Below are 18,262 nucleotides of genomic sequence, written 5' to 3'. Positions count from 1 at the left end.
AATAATGTTGAGCTGGAGGACTTCATACTCTGACTCCTGTAACCCTCAATTTACGAGAAGTAAGGGAAGTTGGGGGAAGAGTGCTCTATCTCAAAATAACTGCTGTATAGACAGTGCCAAAAGTCGAAATAAGCTATTTTGACTTAAGCTACGCAATTAGCTTAGTTCAAGTTGCGTAGCTTATTTTGAGTTCAGCCCTGCTGTGTAGATGTGCCCTTAGAGACTAACCAAAATACGCAGATTCATAAGCTTCTGTGGGCAAAACTGACTTCATCAGTTGAATTGAAGTGGATAGTAAGTTTTTAGGTTGTTTGGATACCTTGATTAACTTTGAGTTTCCTAGCTTTGCAATGCTTGTTTTTAGGATAATTTCATCATGCATGTGAAACTTTTTACTTTTAAGTTACCGCTAATGTATTCTCATCTTAACTCCAGTTTAACATCATGCTTTTTAGAGAATATTATTATGTATATCTTTTCATGGTTCTTCATTACTTCAAATAATAATTCAAAATAAATAATAACAGCAGTGACGCTTTGTACTTCTATATTACCACAGCACACAGAAGTATGGAAAATAAGGACTGCAAGAGAGTCCCTTTATATCTGTGCCCTCGTCAGCCCCAAGTAACACCCCATCCTTTATGTCCTCTCCTTGCCCAAACAGCTTTGCATCTCTTGTTGCTTTCTTCTGCTCTCCCATTCATAGCCTGCCACATAGGCTGGTGCAGCTGAGCATGGCCACAAATGCCATGTCCTTTGTAAAAGTAGCTGGGCTGGAGATGGGTTTTTTCAACACAGCAAGTGCCTTCTCTCTCTCTCTCTCTCTCTCTCTCTCACGAACAGGATTTGGGTGAAAGCTTCCCAAATCAGCCTCTTCATTAAAACAGGAGACTGTGTACCATAGCATATCAGTGGAGTGTTGTTCTCTTTCCCTTGTCTCTCTCATTTTCAGCTGTAAAACTTCTGTGGGGGGAAATAATCTTTTGTTCTACAAGGCCAACATGGAGCTCATATTTCAATGTCTCAGGGAAAGTGATAAGCTTGGAAATAACAATGGCCTATTTCATGTCTTGATGAAATAATTTCCTCTCTTGCCATTTTCTCAAAGAATAATATTTGACTAGTGCAAGGGCATAAGATAGGGTGAATGCTTTCCTTCATACCAACTGATAATGGGCCAAATTCAGCCCTGGTACAGAGTGCAACTCTACTGATTGAAGAGGATGTAAGCCTGCGCACAGCACAGACCAATATTTTTAAAGCTAGACTGTAATACTTTTGAAGTATTTGTAATTCAATTGCTGTAGCACAGAAGTTTCAGTTTCATGAATCAAACTATTTATATAGTCCTGAACAAATCCTAGACTAGACATTAATGTCCCTTTAGCCCTACTGTAACTGCTAGCACTGACAGTCTTTGATTTGCTATCAAGATGCAAATTATTTAACCAGTACTCCCCCACTGCACAACAATCAGCTTGATCATCCCTTTTAACAAAAGGCTCCACTGTATTCAACAGGGCACATCACAATATAATGCAACCATGCAGCTATGAATTTACATAGCCCCTGCTCTAAAGCACAGGAACAATACAAGCAATTATGGTTGTCTATCTGGATCCTTTAGCTCAGTAAATAGGCCATCTTTGTTTGCTGTTGGTATTTAAAAATGGAGCCATGTCATTTTTACTTGCAGTAGACAGTATTTTCTGTGATTTTACATTAATCTTTAATTATTTTCAGCGCAAGTAAAATAGCTGTTGTCATCCGTTTTCCCACTCTGGGAATATATCAGCCAGCATCTTGTTTCCCATATACAGGAGATTTTGCTTACAGTTGATATCTCATGAACTGGTATGGGACAGAACTTTGCATTTGTCATGGGAGTTAAAACAGGGTCATCTAATAAGTGTCACCCGTGCCCTCACCCAGGTCATTTCAGCACCACAGGTGTCACTTAATATACTATTGGAAGATGCTCAGATGAAATGGAGATAGGGTAGTATAAAACAGAGCACACCTCTGCTTCTGTGATCTTTTCTTCTGTTGGCCTGAAATAGTAGCCAAATGTTTGTCTATGTTCAAAAAAATGGTGCTAAAATGTGAGTTAGCTACAGTGACTTGAAACCTCACTCGGTGCCCTGCGTAGACAGGGATCAGCCCTTTAAAAATCATGTTGTAACAACAGGGGGAGCCTGTGATTTGGTGTCACTGTTTTAAAGGTGTTAAAACTCAAATGTCCCAGTTTATTTCTTTCACAGGTGGAAGCATATCAAGTAGTCATTATTCCCATGCTCTTGTATTGTAAATGCACAAAGTGCCAACACAATGAAGAGAACTTCCAGTTTAAAAAAAAACTTGCATTAACTCTGTTTTTGACATTGCCCTAAATATTACCAGAGAGGCAGAGAAGCAGGAATGGAGAAATCAAATAACATGGTTCCTTTTATGTAGCCTTTAGCTGTGCTCAGATAAATCTCTTCTCATGTGTCTCATTAATACTGATAAATTAACTCCGGAAACTTTGTTCCCCTCGGTGAGGCAGGCAGAGCTTTGACAGGATTAGACAGCTTTACAAAAATTACAGCTGAGCCGTAGGGGTGGGAAGAAGGGGACAGCGTGGAATGAGGAGAAAATATAGTCAGTGGGAGGGAAGCTGATAGAGGGAAGGGGAGACGGGGGGGGGGGGGGGAGAAGGAATAGACAGCAGAAGACAGACTGTGGAAAGAGGCCTGGACTGGCCACCCAGAGTAGAGAGATGGAAGCGGGAGGAGAGCAGAGAGCGAGGCAGGAATGGGGGAGAGGGGCAAGGCTCCGGGGAGGGAGGAGGAAGCGGATTACGGTCAAGCGGCAGGGAAGGAGCCGGGACGGACGGAACAGCCTGGGGCAGAGCAGGCGGCCAGGTGGCCGCTTCCAGCCAATGGCCGCGGCGCAGATTGTTTCAGCGTTCAAAGGGGAAGCGAAGTGGCCAATGAGAAGCGGCACAGCCGCTGTACCGGCCTCAGGTCCCCGCAGCGGCTCCTGCTGTAGTTGCCGCCTGCGGGCTCCTGCTCCAGTGGCCGGCGCGGTGGGCGGGCGGGCTCGGGGCGGCAGGGAGCGCTGTAGCGCTGCCTGTAGCGCGGCCCCCCCAGCGCCGGGCTCCTCCCCTCGCCGCCGGCTGCCTGCCTGTGCTGGGGAGGCGGAGAGCCGGGGCTGGAGGCACCTCAGTGTGCGGCGAGGCGAGTGCAGCGTGCACAGGGCTCCCGCTGCTGTCGCCGCCCGGGAAGGCCGGCCTCGCGCCCCTGCCATCCAGTCTCTGCAGCTGGCTGCTCTTGAGCCGCTTGTCCGGGCGAGCTGAGCGGCGGGTCCGGGGCACGGCGCTGGCTCGGAGTAGGGGCTGCCCCGGGCGTCCCGCACCGGCTGCTGGCGGGAGGGTGTGGAGCCGGAGGAGCTGCGCGCCGGGGGCGGTGAAGAAGCCGGGCACCCGGGTCCCTCGGCTGGGCGTGGAGCTCCTCTCGCCCTAGCCCAGTGGCGCCGATCCCGCTTCGCAGGGCTCTCCCTCGCCGGTGCCAGGCGGATGCCGCCGCAGCAGGAGGGGGAGGCGGGCTACATCAGCAAGCCGCTGGCTGGCGGCTGCGAGGTGCCCCCGGTGCCCCCGCGCAGGGTCCGCAGCAGCCGAGCGGCGGCGCTGGGAGCGGCCCTGGGCAGCCGATGCCGGGCCGGGGCGGGAGCCGAGCCGCGCCGCAGCATCAAGTGTGTCCTGGTGGGGGACGGGGCTGTGGGCAAGACCAGCCTGGTGGTGAGTTACACCACGAATGGGTACCCCACGGAGTACATCCCCACCGCCTTCGACAACTTCTCGGGTAAGGGGCTCGGGGGCCGCCGCAGGGGGAGAAGGTGGGGAGCCGAGCGTGGGGCGGGTGGAAGGGGGGCATTCCCCTGGGGATCGCTCATCCACCTCCTGGAGATGAACTGTCAGAGGGAAGGGGGCTACCCCCATACGCCCCTCTCTAGGGGGAGCTGCATGGATTTTCCTAAGGGAGGGGTGAAATGACCTGCCACCAGTGAAAAAGGGACCCCCTCCCTCCCCGGAGGCAGGAAAGGGAGCAGCCACAGTGCAGGAGAAAGGCTTCCCCACCTGGAAACATCATTACCACCCATCGCCCCTTCTTCCCAAGGATGAATGTGTGTTGACCCAATAGTATACAGCGGCTCTTGCTTTTCCTGCTCTGTGCTTGTGCACTGCCCAGATTTTACAGCTCTGTTCAGCCTGCCAGCACAGGACTTTACTTGTTTAAGGATGGTCGTTTAGGTCAGGTTGGGAATATCCGCGTGTCACAACCCTGTCTCCTTTAGTTGGGGCAGGGAGGGGGGACGGAGGAAGTAAATCCTTGATCTCCTTCCCTCTTTTTGTTCTGAATTGTGTTGGAAGGTGACTGCAGAGATCGATGGGACGGACTGTAGGGCCACAAGAGGGTGTTACATGAATGGCTCTCTAGTCTCTCTACTCTTAAAGTGTGGTGAGGTCATCTGGGCCCAAGACTTTCAGCTTCCAGACACAAATCTGGGTGTCCAGCTTCCTACTGGGTTTTTTTTTTAAGTCTTTAGCGGGCTGATCCAAATGATCCACTTCTGGGTGAATTTTATGTCTGAGGAATGGCTAATAGGCCTAGCTATAAAGGTAATGCAGTCATTCTCAATGCTGCAAAAATGGTTGGACGGCATGACTTTTCTGTATTATCGAAAATTAATGCTGTGAAGCCTAGTAACCAAAACAATAAATGAAACCTACAGGATGGTTATAAGTGTTTTATATTTAAATAGCAAGAAAGAAATAATAAGGCTGATCTCTCTTATAAAAGGTACCACCATAGCCAGTGAGCACATTGTTACATATCAAGATAACTTGTTTTTAATGATAAATTCTATAGTCAAGCTCCCAAGGGAAAACACAAATATTTGCATTGTCTTCCTAGTGATTTAAAACTGGGAAGATTTTTTTTTTTTGACTCAGAGCTTTGAAAACACAAACATGACAAGAGAACAAATCCCTCTGTCGCAGGAGAAGTAACCTAATTGTTTGGATCACTCTTTTTGTGTCATCAAAGAGCTTTAGTTCAGTGATTTGCTACTTCATCAACTGCAGTGAAATGAATTGGAAAGCCCCGAAGGGTTTGTAATGAGCCTAAATGTTAGTGACAGACTTAGTTCCAGTTCTTCGTGTTATTAAATCTAAATTAATTGAAGGAAAAACAAATGTTAAGGAAAGGCATATTTCTTTTTTTTTAATTAAAAAATGTGTAACGCCAAACTCATTCAACTTTTCTCCTTCCTTCTCTCCTTAGCTGTTGTGTCTGTTGATGGCAGACCCGTGAGACTTCAGCTCTGTGACACAGCTGGTCAGGTCAGTGAAGCTTCTTATTACATTTAAGTGACAAGGGGGGAAGGGCAAAGTGTCATGCAAAACAGTCCCACTAAAGACTTTATGGATTTTAAAGCATACCCATTGTTTGATCATCTTATTAAATTGCCATCAGAGTAAGTAATTCTTAGCTCCACTGTATAAGGTTAGCTGTGGGTTCAGACTGCTTCCCTGTTAATTTCCCTGTATGATTGAACTCCCAGACACTGTATGTTCTCTCTCAGACCTGTTGCTGCTGACAATTTTATTTTTTAAAATTATCTCTAGGTTTAAAAGTGCTGCTGCTAGGAGAGTGGAGGGAAGATTATGTGTGTATTGAGCACAGATACAAAGGCATGCACAGGGTTGTGGGTAACTATTGAGAGGGCTGGAAATTAAAAAAAAAAAAAACCAACCCTGTTGAATATCCATTTCACCAGTAGTTTTGTACCACATTTACATTTCTTTACTTGTTACTAAGATGAGCTAAATGAGCTCTGGTTGTAAACAGTTCAGTGCTTCCATTATTAAGATGCTCCCTCAGTTTTTAGTGGGAGGGCTAAAGCCACCCAAAGCCCCCAGTTTTCCACACCCAACTGAAAACTCACATTCCTTACATAAGCATCTGGAATACGCAGCCAGCTAAATAATACAATCCCATCTGAAGGAGCCCATCATTCGCAAAAGCAGTGTCACAAGAGTATGATGGCATCAGGAGACAAAACTTATCCTAATGAGTTACGTTTTAACTAGGCATTATATCAAAGATGTGAACTTAAAGGGCTCGATTCAGTACTGACTTATACCCTATGCGGTGCCAAGGCTGCATTTAGCCTCTGCTTTTTTTGCAGTTGTTACCCAGATTAAAAATTACACATCAACCCCCTTTGAACAATGGTGTGAGATAGCTCAAACCGGTTGTTCCATAATGTAATACCCTGATGGAGGGCAAGGGGGCATGGCAACATGCTGTCAGCTGGGATGTGGATTCAGAAGTAGAACCTACCAGATGTAATTGTAACCATATCCTTGGTGATGGGGCCCCATGGAATGACAAAAGCTTTGGTTTCAGGAAGCCGGAACAGTCCAGTCACGTTTTGCTCTGGGTACTGCTGCTAGTTCAGGAGTGTAAAATGCCTTCATGAAATGACTAGTGAAACTGCTCTCTGGTGTTTGTTTGTCTCTAAAAGGAGTGGGTTGGGTGAAAATCAGTAAAGTGAGGAAAAGCCTCTGAGAAAAGGATGCTTAATGAAATAAAATCTTGTGTCTGTGTGAGACAGCTTCAAAACCAGGCTAACATTTACATCGAGAAGTAAAAACATAAAGAAACATTGAGGATTTGTGTTGTGAGCCAAAAGGTGCAACTCTGCAGTCCCTGGATCTAGCAGTCAGACCAAGAATGTTTGCAGACTGTACTTGTAATATATATCATCATGCATCCTCTTTACAGAAATCTCCCTTAGGATCTGGTGTTTGGCTTTTGAAATCATTGAATCCTGAAAAATGTCATAATGCCTTTTAAGAACATGCAATTCCTGAGGGGAGATGCCTTTTTGTAATTGGCCTCTGTGCTGCACAGTACAGTACACTTTGTAAAGGCAGGACTTCTTTTAAGCCAAATGGTGGAAGTCCTGCACTGCTGTCTGGTTGCCTCAAAGGCTTAATCTGAGAATCAGAATGAAACCTGCTTTCTTGACTCTTGTTTTATAACCTGTTGTCAACCTTTGCATTACCACTGAAATTTATTCAAGTGGAATGGGACTTTTGAGGCTTTTAATGGGCTTTAAACAACTGCATATCCTAGACTCTTCAGAAGCTGTCAAGTAAAACCTTAAATCCAGACAAATTAACTTGTAACTTGCAATTCAAAAGTAAAATATTGGTCCTAGAGATGCATTGTTGACTTCATTTGTTCTTTGCACTTCTTAATTTAAGACCTTGTGAGAGCACGGTGAATTTTAATTAAAATGTCATCACGGCTGAGTCAAATCCTACCTGTTTAGTCTGTTAGCGCTGCTGTGCTTTTATCCTGCTGTCAACATAAAATCAAGCTATGCATAGTTAAACCTTGCCTCATTTTGCATTCTTCATTTGCAGTTCTTTGAGCTGCTGCTATGAGTGAGAGTGCCTTGATGGCAAAGTCTTCTATTACCTTCTAGGTGATCATCTACAGAAGTGGTTTGCAACCTTTTTTTCATTGGCAGACCTCTAAAAAAATTTGAATGGAGGTGTGGACCCTCTTGGAAATCTTAGACCTAGTTGGGGAGCAAAGGTTCTGAAACCACTGATCTAGGCTATGTTAGTTAATTCCTCAAGTTAAAAACCATAGCCTTGAATGAAAGAGGGAAAGACCGAGAAGAAAAATAGTATGACATTGCAGGTGTGGAGGTGGTTGATGTGGTGTACAAAGAAGCTCTATTATAGATTGCCATTGGCATGTTACGCCTTTGTACTGTAATTCTTTAAATGGGGTAGTAGCAAGAAATATGAAAAAAACTGGAGGCAGAGCCCCTTTTAATTTCCTAGAGGATGCCATTGAACCTTTATTTATGTAAAATGGTTCTTGCCTGGGAACAGTTGCAGCCGCATTGTCCCTGTGCTCTTGTGTGTACATGTGCATGTCAGTGTGGTCAGCGTTGTGGGTATGTGTACACTTTTATCGGACCTTAGCCATGATTTAATCTCTGCTAAAGGTGAACTTACTCCCTCCCCCGACCTTCTATTTACTGCATGATCATCATGTGTGTACCTTAACCTGCACTCCACCTCTACCGTCTGGCTCTTCTGTTGAAATAGGGCAAAGGGGCATAGACACCAACACTGAAGTAAGGCTTAAAGCATTCAAGAGAGATGAGCAGTGTTAGGTAGAGAGCATCTTAAATACCTTAAGAAGGTATTGTTTGACTCTGTGTCCATTGGAATTGATGGCAAAATTTCCATTGACTCTCATGTTGCAGGATGAAGCTGAAATTTTGGCAAATTTATGGCTTCTACTATGAAAATACATGCTCTGTTGCATACAAGTTACATTTGTGCCTATGTGATCACAGTTAAACATGATCTTTTCCATATACATTCAGTACAGGTTGAACCTCTAAAATTTGGGACACTCTGGTCTGGCAACATATTGATGGACCAGAGAGACCTGACTGGCCAGGTTCAGAAGCGAACCTGGATCGGGTTGGTGGTGGGGAGCTCAGCCCTGGCTACGCCAGGAGCAGAGTCCAGTGACTGGGGCTAGCACCCAGGAGCAGGGCCAACAACTAGGTGGGAAGCCTTGATCTCCCCTGGTCCTGCAAACTTCATGTTTTGGCATCACTCAGGTCCCAGGGGTGCCAGATCAGGGAGGTCCCACCTGTAATTCAAATCTCTATGATGGGAAATATTTAGGAGCTGGTAAGGGTGGTACCTTTTTAATTTGTAATGCTACTTGTATTCAGCAGTACTGTTGCTTTACTTTGTACAGGATGAATTTGATAAGCTGAGACCACTGTGCTACACGAACACAGACATATTCTTGTTGTGCTTCAGCGTTGTGAGCCCTTCCTCCTTCCAGAACGTGAGTGAAAAGTGGGTTCCTGAAATCCGATGCCACTGCCCGAAAGCACCTATTATTCTGGTTGGGACACAGTCGGACCTCCGAGAGGATGTCAAAATTCTCATTGAGCTGGATAAATGTAAAGAAAAGCCAGTTGCAGAAGAGGCCGCAAAGCTCTGTGCTGAAGAAATAAAAGCAGCATCATACATTGAGTGCTCAGCTTTGACTCAGAAAAATCTCAAAGAGGTCTTTGATGCGGCCATTGTCGCTGGCATTCAGTACTCAGATACCCAGCACCAACCAAAGAAATCAAAGTGCAGGACTCCAGACAAAATGAAAAACCTGTCCAAATCTTGGTGGAAAAAGTACTGTTGTTTTGTATAGTATTTGCGAGGACCTCAGAGTTGTTCTAATGAATTCAAATAGAAGCTATATTAGCTTGTATCTCGCTCTGTATTCTCCAAGCATAGATCCATTAGTGTGTATATGTTGTTACTAGGAATCTCAGTTTCACTTGTCTTTTGAGGGAGATGGGAAAAACACGTAGGTATGCAGTTCCTGTAAATCAGGTTAAGGACTTTGAGCATTTCCCTGTCTGATGTCAGAGTTTCTGGACTAGTCTTCCGTCAAAGAACGCATTTGTGAAGATTTGTATTATAATGTATATAAAAGAGGGAGAAACAAAACCAAGGCCTTTGTGGATAGGGCTATTTAGAAGAAACAAAGGACTATGGAAATATAGAGCTCTATGTAGATGGACAATTTTTAAAAACTAACACTGTGCCTCCAAAATGGACATTTTTAGCTTTAAAAACTTACTCTCTCTTCCCATCTCCTTCCTCCAGCCACTTCAGGGGGGACTTTAACAATGTGGAACAAGAGGTGGAGTCTTCCCCCAAATGCTGCTGTTTGAAAGGTCATGCATATACCTCCAGCACATTGTTAGACTGCCTAACACTTAGTAACTGATGTAATTATATATTATTTGTAGCCTCCTGACTTGGAAATCCTTTTCTCTCTCTTTCTTTCACATGCAGTAATGTGCACGCCCAATGAACATGACAAAGTCCTACTTTGTTACATTTTGAATAGTTGTAAGTGCTTTTGTATTTATACAAACACCATGACAGTTCATTTAGATCAACTGAAAGAATGTAAATACAGTTTTTTAAAAGGGATGCAACAAATGTCCATATAATGCCACACAAAATGTGTCTGTTTTAGGCCTACAAATACAAACTTCAGAATGTTCCTCTTGGAGATATTTTCATGCTGCCAGTTAAATGAAAGGCCTATGAAAAAGGCAGATTATGTGCCATAACCAGACACCAGAAAAGTGATACTGCTGTGTCCTGTTTCTGATGCTTGTTTGAACAAAGTTCGTATTTGTTTCCAAAGGAAGAAGTTGTTGGTGGCTTAAACTTGTCTTACAGTCACAAAACTGTGTTGAAACAGCCAGTGAAATTTAACTGATTCTTTCCCAGTTCCCTTCATCAAATTAAAGTAAAGTGGATCTAAATGTCATTTAGTGGTTTGTCTATGCAGCTTCAAATGACACAATTCCCGCTCTAAAAAAACCTGCTGTATTCCAGTCTGCTTCATTTTGAGGGTAGCTGTGGGTTAATTTGACTATTTTGCAAGATACAGTGGTTAACTCCAAAGCCAGTGTCTGCACAACGAGTGAAAAGCCTTAGTTTGTATTGTCTGACTTTTTTATGGCCCCAGCTTATTTTGTTCTACATACTCCAAGCTCAGTTATGTTCTGGCTTTATTTTTCCGTTGGCAGCAGCCTGAAAGCAAATCTTTGTTCAGAGTCTTCAATTAAATTGGAATTTTAACTGTTTATAATTTCTTTCTCATCATAACAAAATGGATGTCTGATTATAGCAAAATTTATGGAAGCCATTTGAATTGGTAAAGTTGGCCACAATTTTACCTCCTGGCCTGCTTAAGGAAAATGACTTTATGTAAATGCATTCTGAGATATATTGGCTTAAATGCCGTAAGGAACGTTTTCCTCTCTTAAAGCAAAATGAGTGCATAATGTTCCATAACTGAACTTCAAAAATGTAATGGAAATATTTTACTGAAGTCTGAGAGACCTATTTAATAAAAATATGTTGGCTTCTGAACTGGGGCAGCCTGGAAAATCAGTTTCTGTAATACAGAATTGGGAGGATGTATTTTAAATTTAGTTACATCTGGGTCTGTGATGTTTAATGGTTGTGAAATTAATAGCTGATATTCCTGACTGTAATGCTCTGATGTGATAAAATACATGGAGTCATACTGACAGTTTGAAGGTGATGAAACTAGATTTTTCTTGTGTATTTTGCTTCTTTGTAAAATGGCCAACATTGATTTAAAATGTGGATTTTCAAAGAGGGGGTGAAAGTAAACAACATCCATTGCAAAAATAATTGAATTTGTCATGTAAGATTTTGATGCTCTGTATTGTACCATACCAGAAGCAGAAAGGTTATATTTTTATAAGTGGCCTGTTTCATAGAGTATGGGGTAACATAATCTTTAAATGTAGCCAGCTGTGACTGTTTCTGAAAATATGATGTATATACGACTTGTTATAGCCCTTTACTAGTTGTATGTGTAATAAAATCTAATAATTTCATGGATACTGCTATACGTGGGGCTACACAGGGTCTAGATTTAGAAATATTACTTTTAAAAATCACTATTTTACAAGTGCAAGTGAGGGAGGATGTCTCCATGTAGTCTATAATCTCATGTGCCTTATGAAATTCTCTTCTGTTTTCTAAGTGTAGGCTATACTGCAAAAAACGTTTCATGTGAGAATGATATAAATGAGGTATTTGAAAATAAATTCTGATCTGTGTATTTGTCTGCCTGTTTTACCAACAATCATCTTGCAAGCCTCTCCTCTTCATACCATTATGTCTTACATAACCTTCAGTCAGTACAAGGCTACTTCAATGTCCCGAGGGAAATATTTAATAGATTAATGTCAAGTATATTGCTGGTGCTCAACAGATAACAAGTAATATGCGTTTTAAAATTAATTGAATTTAGTGACAGGGCTGAGCAAGAGCAGTGGGTCCCTCCCTCCCGCTTCTTCCTGCACCAAATGTAGAACTCTGGAAGTTCTGGATGTTCAGTATGAGCCACCTCAAACTGTATCTGTAAGGACTATGAGTGGAACACTGAATCCCACTGTACTTTTACTTTTGATTGCTTGGCTACAGCGCAGGCTTTTCCCACCATGAATAATGATCCCACACGTTGAGGAGAACAAAGCATAGACCACAGTCACTTTCTCATTTTGCTCATTTGTACACAGCTGTCCCACCTGTAAGCTAATTGGTAGTCAGTAGCCAAGACTATTTTCTTAACAATATTTAACCTTTGTTGTGCTTTTCATTCAACTTCAGTGCTTTTTTATCAATCTTTACTACTTTCAAATATGTTTTCTTATTTGTTTCCCCACCTGTCAAGAAAGCAGAGAGGTGAAGTTCTTGGGCTCAGAGGACTGCAACAGAAGTCAGTAGTGGCTTGCTGTTTGCCATTTAATATTTATGCCAGAGGTAAGTGCTTGTGGTCCTAGTGTGCTGCATACCAAACCTATATACAGTGCGATTATGTTCCATATCCTCCTACTAAAGAGCTTGCAACAATCACAAGAGGTACAAACTGTATATAACAAAAGAGAGGAGCATGAGATAAGTTAGGTAACTATGAAGTTTTGAACTTAGCCTCCCACATCTATTCCAATTATAGAAATGTAGGGGTGGATGGGACCTTGAGAGGTTATCTAGTCCAGCCTCTGCTGAGTCAGGACCAATTAAAACTAGACCACCCCAATGGGTGTTTGTCTAATTTGTTCTTTAAAACCTCCAGTGATGGGGATTCTCCAGCTCCTTATGAAGCCTGTTCCAGAAATTAACTACCCTTCTATACAGCAAGTTTTTCCTGCTAACTAAATCTCCTTTGCTGCAGATTAAAGCCCATTAACAGCCTTTAACATATTTGAAGATTTAGCACAAGGGTGGGGTACCTGCAGCCACATGCAGTTCATCAGGAATAGTCACTGGTGGGTTGGCCATGAGGCAGTTGGTTTACAAAGCATCTACAGGCACAGGTGTTTGTAGCTCCTATTGGCTAGGAATGGCAAATTACAACCAGTGGGAGCTGTAAGGCTCCATGCCTGCAGATACTCAGGTAAGCAAGACAGCTGGGTCTTGCCAGCAGCTAACCCTGACAAACCGCACGAGGCCAACAGGCCAGAGCTTTCCCACCACAACATAGCAGGTGTGGTTTTTTTTTTTTTTTTAGAATAAAGAGGGTTTTTTTTTTAAACCTTTCCTCATAATTAAGATTTTAAATTTTGTTCTCACTTTTGTTGCTCCTTTTCAACAGTGTTATTGCCTAGCAAGTTGTTCCCCACTTTGTAGATGCGTGTTTGATTTTTTTTTTCCTTCATAAATGTAATACTTTGCATTTGTCTTTATTGAATAACATCTTGTTGATTTTTAGACCAATTCTTCAACTTGTTATGGTCACTTTGAATTCTAATCCTGCCCCTCTAAAGTGCTAAGAATCCCTCTCAGGTTGGTGTCTTCTGCAAATTTCATAAACCTATTCTCCCCTCTGTTATCCAAGTTATGACAACCCCTGTGGGATTCCACTAAATAAATTCTGACTACAGTACTTTGACCTTGAATTATTAACTGCTCTTGAGTATGCTTTCAATCAGTTTTGCACTCACATTTCATCTATGTTGTTTGTTTCTGTAATTTACTTATGAGAATATCATGTGGTTTTGTGTCAAAAGCCTTATTAAAATAAAGATACAGCTTTAGCTTTCCCTCTTCCCACTAGGCTGGTAAGCCTGTCAAAGAAGGAAATTAGGTTGATTGAGCAGGATTTACAAATCCATGCTTGCAATTCTTTATAAGCCTGTTATCCTCTCAGTGTTTACAAACTGATGGTTTTATCACTTGTTCTAGTATCTTACCAGATATTAAAGTTAGGCTGACTGGCCTATATATACCATGCTTGCCCTTCTCCAGTGCTTTGGGAATCTCTCCTGTCCTCCATACATTCTCCAAGGTATTTGTCAATTGTTCTGAAACTGTTTCCTACATGTTTGTGCTAAAGTCCAGAGTCCTTAGTCTAATGCTCTCACTTTGATCACACTCACTCAAATTGCCTTCACTCTTCACATTCACTACTAGTTCCTCCTTGTTGGTCAGAATCCAGTCTAAAATGGCTACCCCTGGTTATTTCCTCTGTCTTCTGAAACTAGAAAGTATTGAACATTCTGTGTCTTGCTGTATTACTTTTCTAGTAGATGTTTGGGTAGTTAAAGTCCCCAATTGCTACCTGGTCCCGAGTTTGGGCTATTTCTATTATTTGTTCTAGAAACATCTGCTCCAGCTCCTCCTGATGTGGTGGTTTATAGTATACTCCTATGATACTACCTACCCCTGTTTTTATCTTTGCCCAGGTGAGCTCTGCCTCTCACTATCTTCTGGATCTCAGAACATTTGTATATGTTCACAATGTAAAATGCAGCACCTCTTCCTTCCTCCCCCCCCCCCCCCGCCCTTGCCTGAGCTTCCTGAACAAGACATGCGCCTCTCTCCCAATATTTCAGTCATATCTGTCCCACTAAGGCCTTGTCTGAGGTAAGTCAACCCTAGTTACACTACTCCAACTAAGTGACTAATGTCGGTGGAGTCAACATAGTTTAGGTCAACTTACTGCAGTGTCTTTGTTGCATTGCACTGCTCTCCTGTTGACTTACTCAATCTCCCTGAGAGGAATAAGGTATCAGAATTGACCAGAGAATGCTCTGTTGCCCATTTAGTGAGGTTTCACTAGACCTGCTGCATCCAAGTCAACCTCCCTGGTAATGAAGACAAGATCAGTGCCTTAATTATGTAAATTGTCATAATTTAGTGCATGTACTATACTTCCAATTTATTATTGTTATCCCTCATATACCTTGCATTTGTAAATGGACATTAAGATGTTGAACAGATTCTCCCATGATTTTCCCTCTTGTTGGTCCTACAATCCTACTGGAATTTTTCATGTTTGCCCACCATTTAGCCCTGGGTTAAGATCACTTTCTTTTATACCTATCTATGGGTTTTTGTCATCTGTCCCCTTTGAACCTAGTTTAAAGGTCTCATTAGACTGATGATTTGGTGTGCAAACATAATTTTCCCCTTGGTCAGGTGGCCTGCATCTCTCCCCAGCATTTCTCCTTCCTGACATAGTATCCCATGGACCAGGAAGCTAAAGCTCTCATATGCATGGCTACTGTGTTATAGAAGTGAGACTAAGCAGTGATAATGGGAGTGTCAGAAGTGCTGAGTATTGTCCTGCCCTCCCCTAGGCCAATGCTCATCTCTTTTGAAAATGTCATTATCAGTCAGCCTGACCACCACTAGTTTCTGCTTTCTCGAAACTGTTGGCATGTTGATGTCACTAAGCTAGTGATCCTCATTCCATTTCCAAACCAGAATTGCCCTACAAACTTACAAACCATTCGCATTTTGTCATCGTGTGAATGAAATTTTAAGCAACCCAAGTAGTCCCACTGTGGTCAGTGGTGGTGTAAGGGGCTAGTCACTGTTGATAGACTATATTGTAGTACTGATCATGTGTTGCAAGTTAAGATACAACTCCTCCTTTTTCTGCTTAACCCCCTTCTCTTAGGCTATGTCTACACTGCACTTTTGTCGATTAAAATTTTTGTTAGTCACGGGTGTGGGAAAAAAACCTCTCGCCAACACATTTTTACTGACACAAAGTGCTGGTGTGGACAGCGTTTTGTTGGAAGGAGACATTTTCCTGCTGACAAAGCTACTGACTCTTGTTGGGGGTGGCTTTATTTTGCCTGCAGGAGATTTTGCTGTTTCTGGCAGAGCATCAACATGGGAAACTTTACAGCAGTATAACTGCAAGGCACATAGTGTAGACACAGCCCATATCTTAGAGGGTTTTTATCTATGCAATTATTGCAAATTGTTTAACTAGATGAATGAGTAATCCTGTATCACCTTAGAGACTAACAAAATATAGATATTATGAGCTTTCGTGGGCAAAACCCACTTCCTCAGATGGATTTTTGCCCACGAAAGCTCATTATGCTAATTATAATATCTATGTATGCTCTCAAGGTGCTACAGGACTACTGTTTTTCTTTTTTAAAGTTACAGACTAACACGGCTACCACTCTGAGACATCTAAATAGATATACAGTGTGAAGCAGAGAGATGGAAGATTAAGAAGCTATTTTTCCCATGGCCAGATGTTGAAAATGAAATATGCATATTCTCTCCTTCCTATTCCTTTTATGAATATAATACCAAATGAAGAATGCTAGAAGGAATGTTTACCTTAGCGATCTGCACAGTGAAAATACAGAACACTAGTCTGAACTGTCCACAGGATTCATTTCTAGCATGTACCTGCAGCTTAAGTGAATCTACAGCTGCCTAGGCATTTGAGGAATGGGTTTCATTTCATTTACATATGTAATCTGAAACATGCAAGTCTTTGAAATGAGATCAGGCCCTAGGTTGATGCTATGTTGTAACGTTGCCTGGTTGTAGTGTAGATGAAACTACTGTGCTATTTTCATATTGATTTTCAGAAAAAGTGAGTTTTGGCCAACGGCTCAGGATCTAACTACTCCAAATTCCTTTGCAAATGTAAATATTATTTGGATAAAAATAACTTCAGCTTTTCAAATCAGCGGTTTGTACATCATGCAGTTATATAAGTTGCTTTTTTATATGCTGAGACATCTGGACTACACCAAAGGTGGATTAAATAGATATGGCTGTACATTGTACAATGGTAACTTTGTACATGTGTATTCTGTTACGATCAAAAGGCCTCTTCGACTACCCTGTCTAAGATAGTGGGTGAGGTGGCAACTAATGCTGATAAGAAGACATTGAAGTAAGTCCTTTGTAAATAAGGTTTTCCAGGAATGCTAAAATCTGTCACTTTGATGGGTGGAAGTTCCTGAGAAGGGTGGTGGTTTTTTTGTTCTGTTTTTTTAAAGTATAGCAAATCTGAGTTTGCTTTAAAAAAAAAAAAAAAAAAAAAAAAGTTGTGACATCTTCCTGGGGGGAGAAAATATTCTTTTACCTATTTTTAGTATGGGATCTGTACTGGGACCAATCCTATTCAACATATTCATAAATGATCTGGGGAAAGGGGTAAATGATCTGGGGAAAGGGGTAATCAGTGAACTGGTATAATTTGCAGATGATACAAAATTGCTCAGGATAGTAAAGTCCATAGCAAAATGTAAGGAGCTTCAAAAGGATCTCATAAAACTTGGATGAGTAGGCGACAAAATGGCAGTTAAAATTCAGTGTTGATCAATGCAAAGTAATGCATACTGGAAAACACAATTCCAACTAATACATACCAATGATAGGGTCTAAATTAGCTGATACCACTCGAGTGAGATCTTAATCATTTAGGTGGCTAGTTCAGAAAACATCCTCTCAATGTGCAGCAGCAGTCAAAAAAGTGAACAAAATGTTGGGAATCCTCAAGAAAGGGATACACAATAAGACAGAACATCTTGTATTGCCTCTAGATATATTCATGGTACATCCACATCTTGAATACTCTGTGAAGATTTGGTCACTTCATCTCAAAAAAGATAAATTGGATTTGGAAAAGGGCAAAACAATTATTAGGGGGTATGGAATGGTTGCCATATTAGGAGAGATTAATTAGACTGGGACTTTTCAGCTTGGAAAACCAAGGACTAAGGGGGGATATGATAGAGGTCTATAAAATCATGACTAACATGGAGAAAGTAAATAAGGAAAAGTTATTTACTCCTTCCCATAACACAAGAACAAAGGATCATCAAATGAAATTCATAAGTAACAGGTTTAAAACAAACAAATGAAGAAATACTTTCTTACAATCCACAGTCAAACTGTGGAACTCCCTGCCAGAGGATGTTGTGAAGGCCAAGACCATAAGTGTTCAAAAAAAGAAATAGATAAATTCATTGAGGATAAATCCATTATGTAGAGGAATGGTGTTCCTAATCTCTGTTTGTCAGAGGGTGATAGATCCCTTGATGATTATTAGTTCTGTTCATTCCCTCTGGGGTACCTGGCATTGGCCACTGTTGCAGGACAAGAGTCTAGGCTAGATGGAACTTTGTTTAACTCTATATGACTGTTTTTATGTTCAGTTAGTTGTGCCCTCAGCCTGAGGCTACACGTAACTTTACATATGCATGTGGTCCTGTTGCATTCAATGTGACAACTCGTACATAAATATTTACATGATGAAAAAGGCTTCGCTCAACTTCT

General features: G+C 42.0%; 1 protein-coding gene and 1 long non-coding RNA gene across 3 annotated transcripts; both read left to right on the top strand.

Annotated features, from left to right (window-relative positions):
• The first annotated feature begins 2,915 nt into the window (after positions 1-2,915).
• On the top strand, positions 2,916-11,775 carry RHOU (ras homolog family member U). The gene is made up of 3 exons (XM_006122033.4): positions 2,916-3,845; positions 5,328-5,386; positions 8,850-11,775. The coding sequence occupies exons 1-3, from the start codon at positions 3,560-3,562 to the stop codon at positions 9,303-9,305; spliced, it is 801 nt and encodes a 266-aa protein (XP_006122095.1). The 5' UTR covers positions 2,916-3,559; the 3' UTR covers positions 9,306-11,775.
• A 1,326-nt stretch (positions 11,776-13,101) lies between these two features.
• Positions 13,102-16,265, top strand: LOC142827965 (uncharacterized). Of its 2 annotated transcripts, none has more exons than XR_012902795.1 (4): positions 13,102-13,205; positions 13,431-13,504; positions 14,319-14,403; positions 16,121-16,265. It is a non-coding gene; the product is annotated as an uncharacterized LOC142827965 (long non-coding RNA). The 2 variants fall into 2 exon arrangements; XR_012902794.1 differs by lacking the exon at positions 13,431-13,504 and adding an exon at positions 13,904-14,006 and having other exon boundaries at positions 13,105-13,205.
• The last annotated feature ends 1,997 nt before the right edge of the window (positions 16,266-18,262 follow it).

This window comes from Pelodiscus sinensis, chromosome 3, assembly GCF_049634645.1.
Source record: "Pelodiscus sinensis isolate JC-2024 chromosome 3, ASM4963464v1, whole genome shotgun sequence".
Classification (NCBI taxonomy): Eukaryota; Metazoa; Chordata; order Testudines; family Trionychidae; genus Pelodiscus; species Pelodiscus sinensis.
This window is presented reverse-complemented; position numbering and strand designations above follow the sequence as displayed.

Excerpts from the sequence above, each read along its gene's own strand:
- RHOU (XM_006122033.4), top strand. The coding sequence starts at position 3,560 with ATGCCGCCGCAGCAGGAGGGGGAGGCGGGCTACATCAGCAAGCCGCTG. Across the intron at positions 3,846-5,327 it reads CGCCTTCGACAACTTCTCGG|CTGTTGTGTCTGTTGATGGC; the intron begins GTAAGGGGCTCG and ends TTCTCTCCTTAG. Across the intron at positions 5,387-8,849 it reads TCTGTGACACAGCTGGTCAG|GATGAATTTGATAAGCTGAG; the intron begins GTCAGTGAAGCT and ends TACTTTGTACAG.